The following is an 18211-nucleotide window of genomic DNA, read 5'->3' as shown; positions in this document are numbered from 1 at the left end:
TTGATGCCAGCACATCTTTCCAATAAACATGTCAAGGATTGTTCATTTGCCCTCAAACGCAACACATACACACACATGCTGATAAACCCAATGAGAGACAGTCCAACACAAAATGTATTTTTCCATGAACAATTTTATTTTCTAATATTTGTGATCATCTTGAGAGTATCAAAAAAATCGGTTGCAACATTTCAGCACTTAAAATAATTTGTTCTGTTGCACACTTTGGATTAAAAGGTGTTTTGGTATTCAAAAGCAGAAATATCAGAAAACCATTAGCTTAAATAATAACAGTTACGTCTACAGGCTAAATCTACATTTGGCACCTGAGTTAAGTCAGCAAATATTAACTGCAGCTTTCACATGATCCTTTTACTTACTTACTTACTTTAATGCAATACACCGACAACTTTGAACATGAAACCTGTCTTATTAATTTAGGGAAAATGTCACATTAAAATTGGGAAATGTTTAACATCATGCTAAAAAAGACAATCTAAATCAAAATTTCCAATGTAGCCTACGAACCAATCAGGTGAAATCTCATGGTGATAAAAAACGGCAGCCGAACAGTTTTTGACATCTCAAGCTTTTTTTCAAAAAGAAAAGTACTATGTAAAATGCCTTAGTAGCAACCAATTGTAAATCTATCACATTTAAATTCAAATAATGTAAATGAAAACCAAAGAAAATCACTAAATAACAGAGACTTAAAGTTTCTTTGGTTAGGATTATTTGTATTACAAAGATATAAAAATTGATTATGTTGCTCTTCACACATAGGGTTTCATTTATGATAGTCAGAATCCTTCATTGTCACACCTGGACAGGAAATATAATGGGGCAGATAAATGAAATCTTGCCCCCGTACAGCAATATTGGTGAACGGTGACAGATGATAGAATAAGTATCATTATCATCATCATCATCATCTGTCACTAGCAGGACACACTGGATCTTTGGTCTTGCGTAAATATTTTCCATCTCCATTATACCAAGGATCAACTGAATGAAAAGCCACACCCATATGAGGAAGCAGACAACTCTTTGGATAATAGCACCGGCATCACCGCTGCGTTTAGCAATGGTCGAGAAGGCAAATGGAACACAAGCCGGGGAGACTTGTGCTAAAGCTTTCACCAGAATAAAGCATCAAGAAAATTTACACTGAGAAACCACCGTACTAAGGGAAATTTACATCATTTGGCAAGAACAATTTTTGGCAAACGCACCTTCAATATACATCCTCTATATTTTTGGTTGCCTTATAATATCTTTTGTATTATCAAAAACTCTTTGGGAACAGTCTCTCTGTCTTTGGATCTCATTATCTATAGTATGCAAAGCCCTTTTGATATTAAGGCCATTTTAAAGCTTTGAGTTCAGTGCACTGAAAATGTCAAACAATATAGTATAAAGCTCAAATAGTTTGACAGTATCTAATGCACTTGTTGTTTCCACAGCATACACCATTCAAAGACAAACAATGTGAAACAAAAGCTCATTTAACCATGAAAATAAATGAGGGAGAAGTTAAAAAAAGGAGGACCTCTAGATAATAACGCCCCAACAGAGGTAACAAGACATGGCAGTGAAATGTTTTCACCTTGTCCCCTGAGTCTGAGATAATACTGCACAATACATGGTGAAAAGGAGGTAGTAATGAACATAAAAGAACAGGACACTGAGGTAGGTAATCAGTCCAAAGGGCTCAACGACACCCTTCACTCCAGTGGAAAGTAATTAAATATAATGAAAATGTATCACAGTACATTTCTGACATTCTTTTTAACATTCATCATGGGTGAGCTTTGGTTTAGGACAGACGACGCCAAACACAGGCAAACAGGTAGAAAGTTGTAAAAAAAAAAAAAGGAAATAAAGTTGTTATAACAAACATTCATACAAAATCCTGAGGTAGATCCGAAGCGAAAACACATCTCCTCTGTCGCAGCAGCTGCCTTCCCGATCCCTTGTGCCTCAGAAAATAACAATGAGGCTCAACTCAGGAAACAAACAAGGAAGAAGTGGAGTAGCTTCGGCTGCTGGAGAGCAGACAGACACGGGCCGGGTGGTGTCAGGATCCGGCGGCTTGGGTCTTGTGCAGGGCAGGATGGGAGCTCTCCGAGGTGCAGCAGAGTCGGGAAGCATCGGGGGCGGAATGAGGGACAGGAGGACTCAACATGTCCTCATTTTCCACTTTAAAAGACTGCTGCTGCTCAGCGGCACCATCATCTGGCCCGAAGGACTCTGGTCTGGAGCTCCGGCTTGACGAAGGGTTGCTCATCTCTTCGTTGCTTTCTTCGTTGGAGTAGTGTCCAGAGTCTCCCGTCTCCTGGCTGCCCTCGCTGGTGTGAGAGCTCTCCGAGTGAAATGGTCCATAGATGATCTCCCGTGAAGAAGGGGGCAGGGGCGCTGAACCTAAATGCTCGTCATACCTCAGAACAGTTTTGCCAGGCTCATACAAACTGGCTCTCCTCTCCACCTGGGGAGATCAAAAGAAATGAGAGATAGACATTAAGATAAAAAAGAAATCGGATTGAAAAGGAAACCGATTGACTGAAATGTCACATCACTTACATCACTTTGGGCTGGATTCCTGATCTCCCTCTTGAAGAGCAGCCACCTCTTGCTATGACTCTTGTTACTCACTGGACCGGCACTATTTATTACAATATTAGATCCACCCTAGAACACATTCAAAGAAAAGTTAAATGTGCAATCTTTAATACTTTCAAACATAAAACATGCACAACATTTGAAAGTATTTTTCAGAAACCATCAGTCATCAGAAACCCATTTACTCATACATATACGTATATACATATTGCTTTGCTCACCTTGGCATCTAAAAAGTGGGATCTCATCATGGGTATCAGGGCCTCCACGTTCTCTGTGTGGTGGTCGTTGGGCAGGGCCACACCAACATGAGGACCCTCTACAGCTCCAACAACAGCAACGACTTTGTGACTGGAGGATTTTCTATTAGTCATACAAAGATAATCATGGAAACAAATGTTAGAGAAATGTCATCATAGCTCAAGTTTTCTACTAATATTTATTTATTTTTCAAATGATTGTAATCAGTACCTTGGTCTTCCCTTGCTGATGAGGATTAAGGCACACATAACAATACAGGCTAAGGCGATGCTCACACCAACAATGATCCCTGTCATTGACCTCTGGTCTATGTGGTACAGGCCATCAGAGTACACTGGAAGATAAACAACATGATTACACAGCTGCACAACAGAAGTCAATAATATCAAACAATAGACTGCTGTTCAACAAAAGATTATGTATAGGCTACTGCCCGACAGGTCAAAATGCACCAACTATGTATGTGGTTAAAACACCAGTATCTTATCATACTCTAAAATGTATAATTTACATGAAGTTGGCATTTAAATTTGTAACAAATAAAAAACTATTCCCAAACGTATGAACTCAAAATAATCAAACTTATGTTTATTGTCTAGGACAAGAAAACTGAGGGACATAGACAACCTCACTGCTTCTGTAGTTACTGCTCTTTGCCTGTGTGGGGCAGTGTTGATGTGTCCAGTGCTTATAGTCAGCAGCACTGAACACAAAAAATACACTATCCTTTTATCACAAAAAACAAGGAACTCCTCCATATAACTATTAGATATGAAAGTACTCTTAAAATATATGTAAATTAACAAAAACTGACTGTTTCCATTTCTACTCTAACTTGAAATTTAAAGGTACAGTTAAACAGGAACCAGAAATTAGGGTTTGGGTTAAATTGATTAATTACACACAAACTTCTGTAAACTGTATTATGCCTATAGTGAACCACTTATTTGTTCATTAGTTAACAAGGTTAAGACATCTCACTGAACTAGGCCCTCTGGTGGTTTGTCTTCTACCACAGAGAAGCTGTGACTCACTCTTACTAATAATTATCAAGCCATACTAATACCAGAATCCCATATTTCTGCAAATGTACAACAAGATACAACAAAATACAATTGTATCAACTGCTGATATTACTTAAAAGACTTTAATGAAGCCTAGGCCTTAGATGCTCTGTTTCACAAATCCACTTGATCTCACTATTAAATTGTAGAAAACTAACACCAGAGTTGTAGTTTTATTATTTCATGTAATAATAATAAATGAATCAAAGTCATGAGATGAGACACCTCTGTCATGCACACTTCAGTGATTACTGATGCCTACCTGCTGTGTCCGGGGAGCTGTCAGAGTGCCTGGGGTTCTTGCTGCGGTGGGAGTTTCCTCGCCTCAGCGCCAGCTCCACGATGTGAGAGAAGGGCCCGTCGCCGACCTGATTGGAGGCAGAGATCTTCACCAGGTAGACGTTCCCTGGCTCCAGCTTCTCCAGCAAGGCCATCGTGTGGCTTCCTGTAAACGGCAGCAGAATCCGGACAGTGAGGATTCGAACTTCAGAAAGCTAATAGCTTAGCTAAAAAGCTCCCTTTGAAAGAAAAATGTGAAGCTGCACAATGTGATACACAATGGTGAGGAAATGTACCTAGGTGGTTGGAGGTGAATGAAAAACAATCAAAAGTAAGATGTACCGAAGAGCTTCTGGACATCCAAATGTATACTTCTACTTATTTTAGATTATGCTAACTTTATTCAGATAATCCAGGGCGCTACTCACCCTCCCTCTGCAACATTTGCCAGTGTCCAGCCATCCAGGCTTTCTGGGAAGCGTACAGGATGGTGTAGTGTGTCACCATCACATTGGGCTCTGTGGGTTCCCTCCAGGACACCAGAGCAGTGTCATCTTCAATCAGAGTTAGTCGCAGTCCGGCAGGAGGTTGGCTAGGTGCTGAACACAGAGAAGACACATTCATAATAAACATAATTTAGAGTGGCATGTGCTGAGAAATATGCAATGATCTGATGAGTCTGCAACACAAAGGAAATACTGGGATACACAGAAGGCAATAGCGATGTCTGATTTACTACCTGCTGGCAGGGTTCGGTGGTAAACAACAGAACTCCAGGGACTCGACATCTGGTCCACGTGGAGACGCACAACAAACTCATAGCGAGTGTTTGAATCCAAATTCTGCACCGTCACGCCCTGTTTGGTACTGTGAACAAAAAACATTCTTATTATGAGCATTTGGCGAGGAATAATCCAGAGCTTTTACTTTATGAGACGTAGAACTGTAGAATATGCTTTTGATAGTTTCTGTACAAACAACATGAATTTTAAACGTTATCCACATATCCTTTGCAAACATGTAACAGCCAGACCAAACATATGTTTTGCGGTCATGCCAGGAATAAAATACTAAATCGATTTTGGTTCACAGCTTACGTCTGAATGTAGCGTATGGCAGAGGCATTGTGGGTTCCCACAGGTGTACAGCGGACTGTATAGCTAACAGTCTTTCCAGCGGAGAAAGCAGGACGGCTCCAACGCAGGGACACTGCAGATGAATTGTGGGCCAAGATGGTGACGTGATCTGGAGGTGGAGGGGCTGCAGTCGGTTGGTCTCTCGCCGCTGAATGATGCAAACAAAATGTATATTTTCATTTCAGAGGTTCGATATCAATTTAAATTGTAAGACTTTTGAAATAAAAAGAGAGCTATACTTACACACACATCCTGGAGTACTAATTGTCTGGTCTGTTTGATAACCATCTCCAGCTTGACTGAGAGCCAAAATCTTGACATGATACTTTCTCCTCGGGTCTGGAAAACAAATAATCAACTGAAGGTTTCTCAAACTGACATTACAATAATTGCACAAAGCACCTTATTTCAAATGAAGACCCTAACAGCGACTACATAAAGTGGTTAATAAAAGCAAAACCTGTAAAATCACCATTAAAAGAGCAAAAGTAATAACAAACAAATAGAGATTGTTTGATGCAGGGCAAAGAGAGACTTTGACAGTTAGCTGCAGGAGGGGAAGTTTGTAGGTCATAACTGGCCATCCCCCATGCTTGGCCAATACATGGTCTCCTGAGTCACAGCCACCTCTCATTTATCATAGGTTGTCATGTTTAAGGAGCATGAGAAAGATAAACCAGTCCCAAGGCACAGCAAGTATGGTGACATGATCAATAACAAACAAATTATACCTTCCTTCCTCTCTATGAACGCTTATAAAGATATGAAAACTTTAAAACTCGGTTAGCACTAGTCTGTGCTTTAAACACAAAACAAACAAACTAACTTAACTTTGAGAGCGATGGGTGAGGTAAAAATGTGATTTGGTTTGTATTGAACAAATAAGTATGGACACAAGAAACTGTATCAAAGACTGGCTAAAAGACATCACAGACATCAATGAGGTCTAGTTGTTGGAAACTGTTTAAAGATACTGTTTTAAATTTACTGTTTTAACCTGAAAAACTGGAACTGTGCCCCCAGCTCCTAAATCAGGACATTTTAGGGAGTGTTAAGATTTGTTTTATGCCTCTAGTGTGAAAGGTCAGCGCATGGGTATTGACCAGTGAAGTCAGTGTGTCCAGGCCTGTTGTGGGGGCTGGGCCAGGGGCAGTGTTCAGCTGCTGAGATCCTAGGCCCATGGGACTGGGGAGGGCGGGTGGGGGGCGAATGGGGTCACCGGGTCAGGCCAAGATAGAACAGAAGGAATCTGGGAGCAGAACTGTGGGAGAAGAGCTGGGCCCCTTTTGTTTCCCCTTTCACATTCTTCCTACTGGCCTTGTGTTATAGCCTTCAACTTGGACCAAACATGGCTCCAACACAGAGGTTATATTGACAACCGTGATATCAAGGTATATGGAACCAATGACACTGGTCTGTGTGACTGACAATACTGAACTATCCTGAAATGTATTTCAAATTTTGAACAAATAACCACATAAACACTGCAGTTTAAAAGAGTTCTTAACAGTCTACCTGTTTGTAATTCAACTCTTTATTTGCTGTATTGACAGAGCTGCAGCCAAATTATGCTTGAAAGCTCCTATCAGCCGAAATTATATAGTTTTCTAATCAGTATGACCCTGGTTTATATTGCATATAGATTGCTGGGGGTTATTTACATGGACAGCACAGATGACCGGCTGGGGTAGGGTCCTAATACAAGACTGCTGTCTCACGGCTAGAGGTCAGTGGCCTTGATCCAGCTCTGGCCAATCCCAGGGGTCTTTGTTTGTGTGCTCCAGTGTCCAGCTAAAGAGGGGGTAGTGACCAGAGCCTTACAGGGCAGGTCTGGCCCTGGATACAACACAATGGCCAGGGGTAATTATGCAAGCTGCAGGATGGGAATTGGTGGTGGCAGGGACATCTGGTTGCTGACCCCTAACCCTGGGAGCCAGATCTCACACAATATACTGCAGCCGGACTAGAGAGGACTTCTGGTTAGGCAAAAAGGTTCAGTCAGCCAGGACAGGGGGTGAAGATGCAAATGCAGTATCCAACTGCCCACTAAATGAAAACTGGGCAGTGTCCAGAACAAACAATCTGTCATTCTGTGGTCTCCACGGGAAAACAGAGGCCTAAATGGTAGAGATTCACTAAAACAGCCACCAAAACGACTTGTCAGCTCTAACAGCAACAGTGCATCACTCACCAAGGCCACTGATGGTGTAGGTATAAATCTTAGCCTGCAGCTGGATGTTGGGCTGCTCTGGTTGGCCTTCCTCATGGTAACACAGCCGGTAACCCTGGACAGCCACAGATTCTGGGGAGGTTTGCCAGCGTGCCACAATAGATGTGCAGTTCAGTGGCTCAAGTTGAAGAATAGGGGCTGAAGGCACTAAGAGGGGGGGTGGAAACAGCAGTCATAGGATCAATAAACACTCATATCTAGAATATATCTGAGCACAAAGACTAAACCAAAAACACAACAGGATATGGGTGCAGAAAAATGGTGGGTAGATGGAACATCACTTCATTGGGACATTGATTTTTCAAAAGAGTCAGCTCCTATGTAGAATTTAAATATGAAATATGCAGTCGGCTTTGTCGCAACATTTACCAATCTACACATTAACTTTGAATCAAAAATGTGCATTTGTGATCAACATATATGTCAAAAAGTATGAGTTAACTTCTAAAACGAAGTATTCGAGCTTTGGTTGACAAACAGTCTCCCCCAACACACCAGGCCATGAAAAGGGGCTATTCTTTCCCTCACATAGACGCCTGAGGCCCTCTCTTTATGACCCATGACTGAGGCCGCTCTAACATCACTGACAGCGAAGGGCAAAGGTTCCTGGGTAACCAACACAAAGACTGTGGGACAATGCTACAAGAGCAAAGTCTAGTCATAAGCCGGCCACTCTGCATGAGCTCTAGTGACCCTCTTGGTATTCTAAGAGCAGAAAAACACTGATGTGACAAAGGCGAAAGAACAGCCGCCAGCTACCACTCTGCCACTATGTGATTCTGTTACTCTATAACATGTACTTGTCCCTAAATTCAAACCTGCAATAAAATGTTAGAAATGAGTTGAAACACTATAACCATGTGATGATATTGCACAGAGAAAAAAAAGCAAAAATACTTCATAACACCAGCTGTCAAAACTTCATGACATCTCCATCTTAGCTATCTGCAGGTTTACCTTTGTTGCTGGAGGTCTTAGGTGTACGGTGCGAGGTCCATGCTGAAGGCTCACACCAGCCCACCCGGGTGCTTGCAGCCATACGGAGCAGATAGATGGTATCTGGCTGCAGGCCCTCAAGAAGATATTCTGTGCTATTCTGAGGTAGCTCCACAGAGGTGACAGTGTTGTCCGCAGCTGTACGGTAGGATAGTCTGTACGCGGACACCCGACCACGGCTCACTTTAGCCGGCAGTTGCTGCCAGCTTACCTGGATATCTGTCGAGCTGGAGCTGGTCAGAGTTAGCTCTGGGGTACGTAAAGGCACTGTAGAAAAAAAAGGACATCACAGATATGCTTGATACTGATGTGGTGATGGATTTCTTTAGAATACAAACAGCTGGAAAAGGGTAGACTGTCATATTTCTAGAATACACAAGAAGACTGTGCTTACAACAGCATACCCATCCCCCTTATTTCCACTCAAAATGTGCTTTGAATACACACCACTTGCATGCATGTTAGCTTAACTACCAAAGTGATTTATTGCAAGGAATGCTGGGAGGCTCGATGCTCTGTGCTTACCATCCTCCAGGGTATGTTGACTGACTTGGTCCGACATACGACTGGCTCCCATTGGCATATAAGCCACGATGTAAAAACTGTAGTTTCGAGCCGGCTCAAGATCATCGATGATATAACTGGTCGTATCGTTTCCAATAACAACTTGGTATTCTTCGTTGTTTAGCCCTGATGTGCATCAAATCAGAAAGTGAAGGAAAAAGTTAAGATTATACAAAGAAGAAACTTGGCTGTCAAACATATACCTTGTAAACAGTGAGTGTTTAGAGAGGCTTGATGCTTGTAGTTTCTCAGTGTCACTCATCCTTTCTATAAACACGTGTAATGCTAGGCACAGCAACATAACGGTTTCCAGGCAAATTCAATTAAACATCTAAAAACCTGTTTACTACAAAAGCAGACTTGACTTAATGGAGTTAGTATCTAACTGTCAATTCAATGCTTAAGATGAGTATCTCCTTACATTTCAAGTTTGCAAGACTGCAATGCTTTTAAAATGATACCCTGTCCCTTTAACTGCAAGCAGAAGCTGCAAGCTGGGGAGTGGACAATGGACTGGCTAAGCCTGTTGTTATTTCAGTGTAGTTGCCATTCTGGGTCCTCCTTGACCTCTGCTCTGTGCAGCGTCAACAGATGGCCTTCACCAAGGAAAGTTGGTCACATGTGAGAGAGTGAGATTGCTTATTGTTGCTGACTGTCATCTCACATCTCTTCACACCCTCATCATTCCTGATTTTTTTTTAAACCTCAACTGCAAATCTGAAACAAAAACAACAGTTTTTTCCCCTCTAGGCCTCACCTTCAGCCTTCATGTAGTGGATGGAGTAGGCAATGACTTTGTCTGCATTGTAGAGTGGTCTCTCCCAGGCCAGTAAGATAGCAGAGCTTGAGATGGTCTCAGCGTGGATATTTCTGGGTGCACTGGGTCTGTCCTCTGACATGACAACAATAAGGCGAGCCAAGGACAACACCGAACCCTGTTCACTCTCTGCCATGCACTGATAGATGGCATCATCCTCAGGGATGATCTGGGTGATCACCAGTTTACTGTGAACCAAAAGAAAAACAGTAGAAATCAGTAAAAGAAAAAATATCAAATCAAAGTTACTTCAGGACATTTCATCTTATTCAACTTAGGGAAGTTGATGTTGCCATTACAATACCTGTTATACATCTTAATCCTTCCATTTAAGTGAACCTCTTCTCCATTCTTTAGCCAGCTGATGCGTGGTGCGGGCACTCCCTCTGCTTGGCACATAAACCTAGCAGTGCCTGCTCTTGGACGGGTCTGACTCTCAGGTCTCTCGACAATGGATGGTGGCTCTGAAACAGAGACATAGACAAAAGTAATGAAAACACAGTGAGCATTTATTAACAGATATAACACTACCTGTGTCATATCTTGTAACAGTGTCACGGCAAACAGACACTGACTAATTCTGTGAGTGTAAAAATGACTTAATATCTGCAAAAGCTAGAATAGAAGATCTAGGCAAGGACATGGTCTGAGGACTGATGTGCTGTATACTTCATAGTTTACACTACCTAGAACTGTGATGTTAGCTGCAGCAATTGTGTAGTTGCGCGTTCCCGGGGTGGTGGCCCTGCAGAGGTAGACTCCTGTGTGTTTGGCATTGACATCAGTGATGACCAGGTTCCCATTGCCCAGCACTTTGGCATTGTACACGTCAATGGGTTTACTGTCAGCACGGCTCCAGGAGATAATGGGCCAGGGGTTGCCTGTGGCCACGCACTCCAACACCACAGTTTGATGAACAGAAACTGTTACATTCTGAGGTCCAGCGATGATTCTGGGCCTCTGACGTGGTTTAGGACCTGCACCTTCACAAGACCAGGGAAATATTGAAAAAGCAATTCAGACTTTGTCTAAATAGAATAACAGTTTTACTTCCAGTATCGTGGTTTAATCAGATGTAATCTCTTTACCTTGGTTGACTGTCAGCATGGCTTCTCGACTTTTCAAACGGCTACCGATGTTAGTCGCCACACATCGATACTGTCCAGCATCTTCCAGCTGTACATTGTGAATCTGAAGGACTCCATTTGGCAAAACCGTAATTCTACAAACACAAAGATAACATTAGCTTATACTGAGACAGCTAGCAAAAGTTGACAACATAAAACCACTCATAGGCTGCAAATACATGTCAAAATCAAGTTGAATACATGTGGGCACCAGTACATGGAGTCTAAAACAACTCAAGGCGTGTCTGTAGGTACCTGTCTGTCTGTAGTGGTAATGTGCTTTGGTTGAGCTCCCAGGTGATGGTGGCAGGAGGGCTGGAGGTGACCGCACAGGAGAATCGGGCCACTGACCCCTCAGTCACCACCATAGGCACAGGGTGCAACAAAAACTCTGAGATACCTGTGGAAAAAATAAATTAGCGATCAAGAAGTGTCAGCAGCAGAAAATGTCATCTAAAGCCTTTCTTATTAACGTATTCAGCCATTAAAGGGTATTTGTTTCAGATAGATATTTAACCTGATTAGTTACACAAATGTATTTGTGACACTGACACACTAAATACAGCATTTTCTTCCACTTTTGTTAAAACATTATGCATGCAATACCTTGACTTTGATGGATGTTAACTGATTCTATGAAAGGAATTGATTTCTGTACGACACCATGATCTTGCTTTTGTGCAGATGAGCTATCAGGTCCCATACTGACCAGCTGGTCCAATCAATGGATCAATTGAAGAATGACACTGAATGATGCATTGTTATGGATAAAAACTAATCAATTCAGTTTGGATAAAAAGGGCCACAGGCAAGGAGAAGAAAATACATTCAACTATAAACAAAAATAAAGCTCTTTCTTGCAGAAGTCAGGGATGACACCACATAAAGGGAAAAATACTCCAATTCAGTCACGTGTCAAATCACATGTTTTATAGCTATATATGTATGTAAATGTCTTAACTTAAACTCTGATATGTCAACACCAGTTCAGTAGAACTATACTTGCCTTACACTACAGTAACCAAACAGCTGCTGTTTGCTGAGTCACACTCTGTTTATGAGGATTCAAAAGGTCTTTCAATAATCACCACAAAGAAGCAACCCCCCCAATCTGCATCAATCTAAAGCACACTACGAGATGACCAGTGACCTTCATTCATTAAAGCGATAACTCTCTCCCTTCCCCCCTCACTCACAGGAAGGAAGTCAATACCATGTTAAAGAAAATCAATACCCTGTTCTCCCACTGAAACTCCACATTTAAATCCTGAGCTCTGGCTGATCCAAATTAAAGAGCAATCCTTTAATTTGAGACCTAATCTCATCAATATTACACAAATAAACTGGCAACCCTGCTTAAGTGGTGTGCAGTGTGGGGTTTAGCCCTCACCAGACTCCGACATGATGATCCTTTGTGGTTTATTTGTAAGGTGCACCTTAGAAACGGTAGTGTGTTTTGGTTTAGGCTTAGTACTTGACAGACAAAATATATTTATATCCTGTTTGGTTAGTATCGTCATGAAGTCTGGAATAATCCGCCTATTGTATCTCTGAACATCCTTCCTGACTCGTGAGCATCGTGGAAAACCCTCAGTTCTTGGAAAGAAGTAAAAAAAACAACAACAACATGTTGTTTACTCTCATCTGGGACACAACAGTCTATTTTCACTCTTGCTGGGATCAGAGATGTAGATGGTGGGTGTGGCCTGCACAGACTGATCCACTAATTTGGTCACCTCTGTTGTATAGAACAAATCAATGTCTAGGTCAAACAGCACAAAGGTTTCTCTGAAGAGGTCAGAGTTCGCTTCAACCCCCTGTCCATTCAATTTTAACCCAAACTGGGCAGCAGATCGAAGTCAGTTTACCACTGGTCCACAAAAGAAGAAATTGTGTGTGAGTCTTATGTTTGTATGTTTATATCCTTACAAATCCTGAAATAATAAAACCTTATAACAGCAAAGCAAATTATGTATTTATTTTTGCAAATATGGTGAGAAATATATGACAGATACTGTGACCCGCTGTAAATCTAAGAGGTGCTGAAACTCGTGATGTAATCCTAGCAGTGCGAGGAAAACACTTCCTGGATGTAAACATGTTTTGAAGGGGCCGACACTATTTACTGGGGGAATATCAGGCCCTCTCATTCACATGACAAACTGGCCTTTCTTTTACAAAAGGGGCTCTCTGCTTGACAGGGCAACAGAGAGCCTGACACAGTGAAAGGGAGTGTGGGCTGGGAGGGGGAACAGCAGGGCGGCCCGGGCAGAGCAGGCCTGTGACATCACAAAGCCTTTCCCCACTGACCCATGACCCCGAGGACCTCTGGACAGAAGGGGAGCACAGAGGAGGCCCATCCTCCACTCCCCGCCTACAGCTGACCAAAAAACCTTTAACCCTTTCACTGACAAAGGCTAGTGGACACCAGGTCAAACTTGACTTTTTTGAGGATTTTTATCTGTCCATCTTATAGAAAACCTTATCTTGCCTTTCAACAGTCATAACAAGACTGATAGAGATTTGGTGTATGAAAAAGCTGCTAAAATGTATCTCCCTGTTTGCATTTCAGTATTTATAAATCTCTTCTTGCGTGGCAGACGTATCTGGTTCTTCACCGTTTTGTTCTGTTAAGGGTTAACACACATTTCCTTAAACTCTCTAGTATCTAGTATCTTCAATGTCATTGTCAACATCAGTATATTTCACAAGGCCATGCTCGTTTCCATGACACCAGTCATGGTATATCCCTTCTAAGACCTGTGGAAAGTGACCATGGTGGATGAGGCCCAGTGAATAGACACAGCTGCCCTGACCACTGATATGTGGACAAACAAATGCCCTGGAAACCTAGCCTTTTCTTCTGGATCAGTCAGGGGCACTCCAAACAAAGGCTAAAAGGCAAATGGCCTTTCAGAGATTCCTCTGTGTAGCAGACCATTCAGCAATTACGGCCACAGTCTGCAGTGACAATGCAATCCTACTACTATGTTAGAGAGAGAAGGCTTATTTCTAAGTTTTTGCCAATGTTTCCTGAGCACTTGCATAGCCTGCATGTTGAAGTTGTAGCTCTACTCAAAACAAGGAACAGATAGTGCAGTACGACTCTAAGCTGCGTATTTATGGAGTATTTATGAGCTTTTAGATTGACTGTCCATCTATCTTTAACTGTCTCTTAAAACGGTCCTTTAACAGGACTGACAGCTTTAAACTCAAGCATGGTGGAATCTGAACAACTTCCACTAACATGGAAAGCCAGACTTTAGAGGTTTTTACTCAGTAAAAAAAGAGAGAGGGGTGAGGTACATCTGCTTCCCATCTCCAGGTTAATAACCCATGAACTTGCTATTCTTAAGCCTGCATGTTGACACCACAAAGTGGATATCACCAACAAGTCTAACCCTTTCCATCTTGCTCCCATCAGTGGAAAACAGGAAGAAAGTCCAAGTTAGCCCAAGATAATCTGTTTTGTTTTGAGCTCCATACTTACTTGCGATAGTCAGACGTGATCTTTGGCTTAGGATAGCTCCATATTTGTTCTGGGAGAGGCACTGGTAGAATCCCTCATCTGAATCCTCCTTGGTATGCTTTATCTTTGGTATGTACAAGGAGCCGTTGGGCAGAAACTGTATGTGCTCACTTTCTGCCAAACGAACTCCATTCTTCAGCCACTTGATGGTGACTGGAGGCTGCCCATGAGCCTGACAGTCCAAGACAGCAGGGTCCTTTGGTAGCACAGTAACATCACTGGGCTCGGTGATGAAGGACAATTCGCTGAAACATAAAACACCTAGAGGAAAACAACAGGGACATTAGTAAGGAGTTGGGTATATTTAGTAGTAGTAGAGCATTAAAACAACCACTATCGAGCCTGACAGACCATAGCCTACATATTAAGTACAAGGGGGTATAGAGGAAAACTGTTGCTGTAGCCTAAAAGATTTTAAAACAAACCATAAAGACAGATGTTACTGACACACTATGCATTGGCACTGACTATTAAAGAAACAGCAATTGTATGGTTAAGTCAATGTGTAATGAGTTAGTCTGAGAAAAAAAAAAGAGAGAGAGAGAGAGAGGGAAATAGAAATAGAAAAGCCATAACATTTATCCCCGGGAAACACTGAGGTTTTTAAATATGTATATATAGGCCTATATATTTGCAGCCATAAACATAGACATGCAGATGTTGAGCATCCAAACCGACGTAACGTCACTGATTGAACAACAGAGGAGCAGACAGTTCAAAGATGAACTCTAATAACCTGTCTTTATCTCTTTACCTGCCTATAGGCTACTGTTGTCGACAAAGCTCAAATAATAATGACATTTTAACAAAGTAGACCTAGTTTCAATATTAGTTTCGGTGGCTAACGTTATCTATAGGCAGCCAATGGTCCGTCCGTCCGCGGACCTCAAACCAGGTCAGCTCACCTACCGACAGACCAGCAACGGTCGCATCAGTAACAACAACAAACACAAGAAAAACAAGACACTTACTTGATAAAGGAAGAAACAAAACAAATAGTAGCCAGAGCTGGCAGGCTTTCATCTTAAACTTGGCCATTTATCACGACCGCTGTGTCATTTTCCTCCTCCACTGCCAACCGCAGCTCTCCTGCGCGCGTGCTATCCGTAGATCCCCAAAACCACTTCTGCCGGCTGCACGAGACCAGCGGCTCTACCGGGGGGAGCTGGGGACCCCCACCTCCCTGTGGCGCATGCGCTGACAGCACGGGACCAGTGTGTGTGTGTGTGTGTGTGTGTGTGTGTCAAAATGGGGTCCGGGGACCTCAGGGCCCCCCGGGAGGAAGTTCTCACAGGATGCGGAACTGGGAAGTTTCCACAGCACTTTGATTCATTACACCTAGAGAATGATGCAAACTAACCCCAGCAGCAGCTCCTCAGGTGTAACACACACAGACTCCACATCTGTCTGATAACCTTCACATTTTGTTCTTTGATATTATAACTGTGAACTTTTAGTGTTCACTCCACTGCCTCTGGATTATATCTTGAATCTTGCCTCTCACACTTGACGTGTTTGTGAAACTGCTGTACTGTATGTGACTGAGACAAATTATTATTTCCATTATCGACTATTGCTGATTGTTTTTGTGATGAATTGTTTTGTGTATAAAACCTCTACATCTAGGCTCAACCAAAAGTTGAGCAACAAAAACACTTTGTTTCCATTCATACTGTACGTCTATGAAAAGCAACCTCTTATATCATATAGTCTGGAATAAGAGAATAATTGACAATGCTTTACTATCTCTGCTTGAAAATTGAATGAAATGATGAAAGGAATAGAAAATTGCTTGATATCAAAGTCATATCTTATTTAGCTGATATTATCATTCATTAGGCTATCATTTGCTTATAATGTTTGACTACTGTTTTCCTCATCCAAATCTACTGTAAGGAGGATGTTTCATTTATTATTTGTAAAGCTATCCTAGATTTAAAAAAAAAAAAAAAAAAAAAAAAGATGTCTTGTACTTCATGAATGATTATGTCTAGATTTAACCAGCTTTTAGAGTTTTCAGTTCATGTAATCAAAACTAAAATATACATCCATGTCAAGCTCAGATCAGTGCACAGACAACTTCCCTACAGTGATTTTCAAATGTCAAACTCATCTGTAATCGGCTACCGATTTCCCCTGTAGTAAGTTAGGTGAGTGAGATCTTCTCTGTTTATCAGATGTGTAAGACAACACAATAAGATGAACATAGTGAATTATCAGTTACTGAGAGCCACTGGTAATAAGGTCACATTGAGCAGCATCTGCTCCTACTACCACACAACCTGGTAATTATGAAGAGGTATTGATGGCTGCAAGTCAGCTGCCTAATGAATTCAGATATTGATCCAGCGACCGTGCCTTTTGACAATGACCCTCCCGTCTCCCAGCCCTCATTCAGCAGCAACACAATGGGCTCCAGCTGTGAGATCAGCCATGCTGCATCAGCACAACAACCATCCTCTGCTGCAGGTAAATGTAGTCATCACATTCAGACTGCATGGGAAATGTGTTGTGCCTTATAAAAGATACCTCTTATTCTCAACTGTATCAATTGTGTAGCGATTTTAAGGGATTACTGTCACAAACATGCACCTCCACACTTCAATATCCAATCAAATGAGGAGAGCAAAGTGTAATTATGTATTGATTAGAGCTAACTATTGATTTAATCATCTAAAGCCTCATAGTTATAATTCAACGTTCAAAACCAATGGTCAGCTAAATATCATCCTGTTATATGTTTACTCAATAGTTAAGATTTTGTAATCATTTCATTCATTATACCAAATTAAGGGAGAAATATGTGCATCTGCTTATGTGTATTTGCTTAATATGTAGCCTATTTAAAATACATTTTCTTCAATGGGAAACATAACCATGTTGTTTATTTGTAATAGATTGTCAACTAGTTTACTCACAAATGCCTTGCTGTGTTTAAGTTGTTGATGTGTCCAGTGTTACCAGAACTTTTTTCTTTTTTAAAGGTAATATTTTATTCCTGTGGTTAAAAAATCTTCCCTCACAAAATCTCCAGTGATGATTTTAGTTGTGAAAAACCTGACAGGCAGGATGTATGTGTGCCTAAAATAAACAGAGGATCAGTTATCTTTATTGCGATCTATCTTTGCCTCTAGTTTCACAGTGTGTGGTTATTGATAAGTTGTATACAAACAGGAAACATGATCACGTATCCCGTGTGAAATCTGTCGACTCACGTTGCCAAATGTTGTGGTGTGGAGGTCGAGGTGACACCGGGCTCCACATGGCTAAAGGTTGGGCTGTTTGGCCATGATCAATAGGGTTAAGGTCATTAACATGTTATGAATATCACGAGGCCCTGGGAAAGCCGAGCAGAGGAGCAACGAGCTGGGCTGTGATTGGCTGGAGCGTGTCTCTAGGAGAGGCCACCCCCTACTGACCTTAGAGGTCATTTGAAGAGCTGATGACCTCTAACCTCATGTCAGAAGGGTGATGGAGATCTTTTTTTTTGTTGCATATACTTGATTGGTAAAATATTAAAAACTCCCAGGTTTTAAGAAAAGTAAATAAATAGCAGTATTATGATAATGTCTGGAAAATTCAATACCAT

At 41.6% G+C, this 18211-nt stretch overlaps 1 protein-coding gene across 2 annotated transcripts; it reads right to left on the bottom strand.

Moving 5' to 3' along the window:
• Positions 1-115: 115 nt before the first annotated feature.
• LOC146985686 (protogenin B-like) lies at positions 116-15807 on the bottom strand. Of its 2 annotated transcripts, XR_015035991.1 has the most exons (20): positions 15594-15761; positions 14584-14883; positions 11349-11493; positions 11055-11188; positions 10653-10949; positions 10271-10430; positions 9907-10154; positions 9111-9275; positions 8547-8852; positions 7551-7736; positions 5603-5698; positions 5321-5507; positions 4963-5090; positions 4652-4822; positions 4207-4389; positions 3091-3214; positions 2841-2982; positions 2581-2688; positions 561-2485; positions 116-424 (listed from the first exon to the last, which is right to left on the bottom strand). XR_015035991.1 is itself a non-coding variant. In XM_085778855.1 (19 exons), the coding sequence occupies exons 1-19, from the start codon at positions 15658-15660 to the stop codon at positions 2078-2080; spliced, it is 3555 nt and encodes a 1184-aa protein (XP_085634981.1). In that variant the 5' UTR covers positions 15661-15807; the 3' UTR covers positions 116-2077. The 2 variants fall into 2 exon arrangements, 1 of the variants encoding a protein (XP_085634981.1); XM_085778855.1 differs by having other exon boundaries at positions 116-2485; positions 15594-15807.
• Between the last annotated feature and the right edge of the window lie 2404 nt (positions 15808-18211).

The sequence above is a fragment of the Trachurus japonicus genome, chromosome 6 (assembly GCF_045865225.1).
Source record: "Trachurus japonicus isolate A0001 chromosome 6, Traja_1.0".
Classification (NCBI taxonomy): Eukaryota; Metazoa; Chordata; class Actinopteri; order Carangiformes; family Carangidae; genus Trachurus; species Trachurus japonicus.
The sequence above is the reverse complement of the archived record's forward strand: the minus strand, read 5'-3'. Positions and strand labels throughout refer to the sequence as shown.

Bases quoted from the DNA above. Each gene is read 5' to 3' on its own strand.
- LOC146985686 (XM_085778855.1), bottom strand. From the start codon at position 15,660: ATGGCCAAGTTTAAGATGAAAGCCTGCCAGCTCTGGCTACTATTTGTT. The intron at 5,091-5,320 runs GTAAGCTGTGAA...TTTTGTTCACAG, and splicing joins GCCATACGCTACATTCAGAC to TACCAAACAGGGCGTGACGG. The intron at 2,486-2,580 runs GTAAGTGATGTG...TGATCTCCCCAG, and splicing joins GGAATCCAGCCCAAAGTGAT to GTGGAGAGGAGAGCCAGTTT.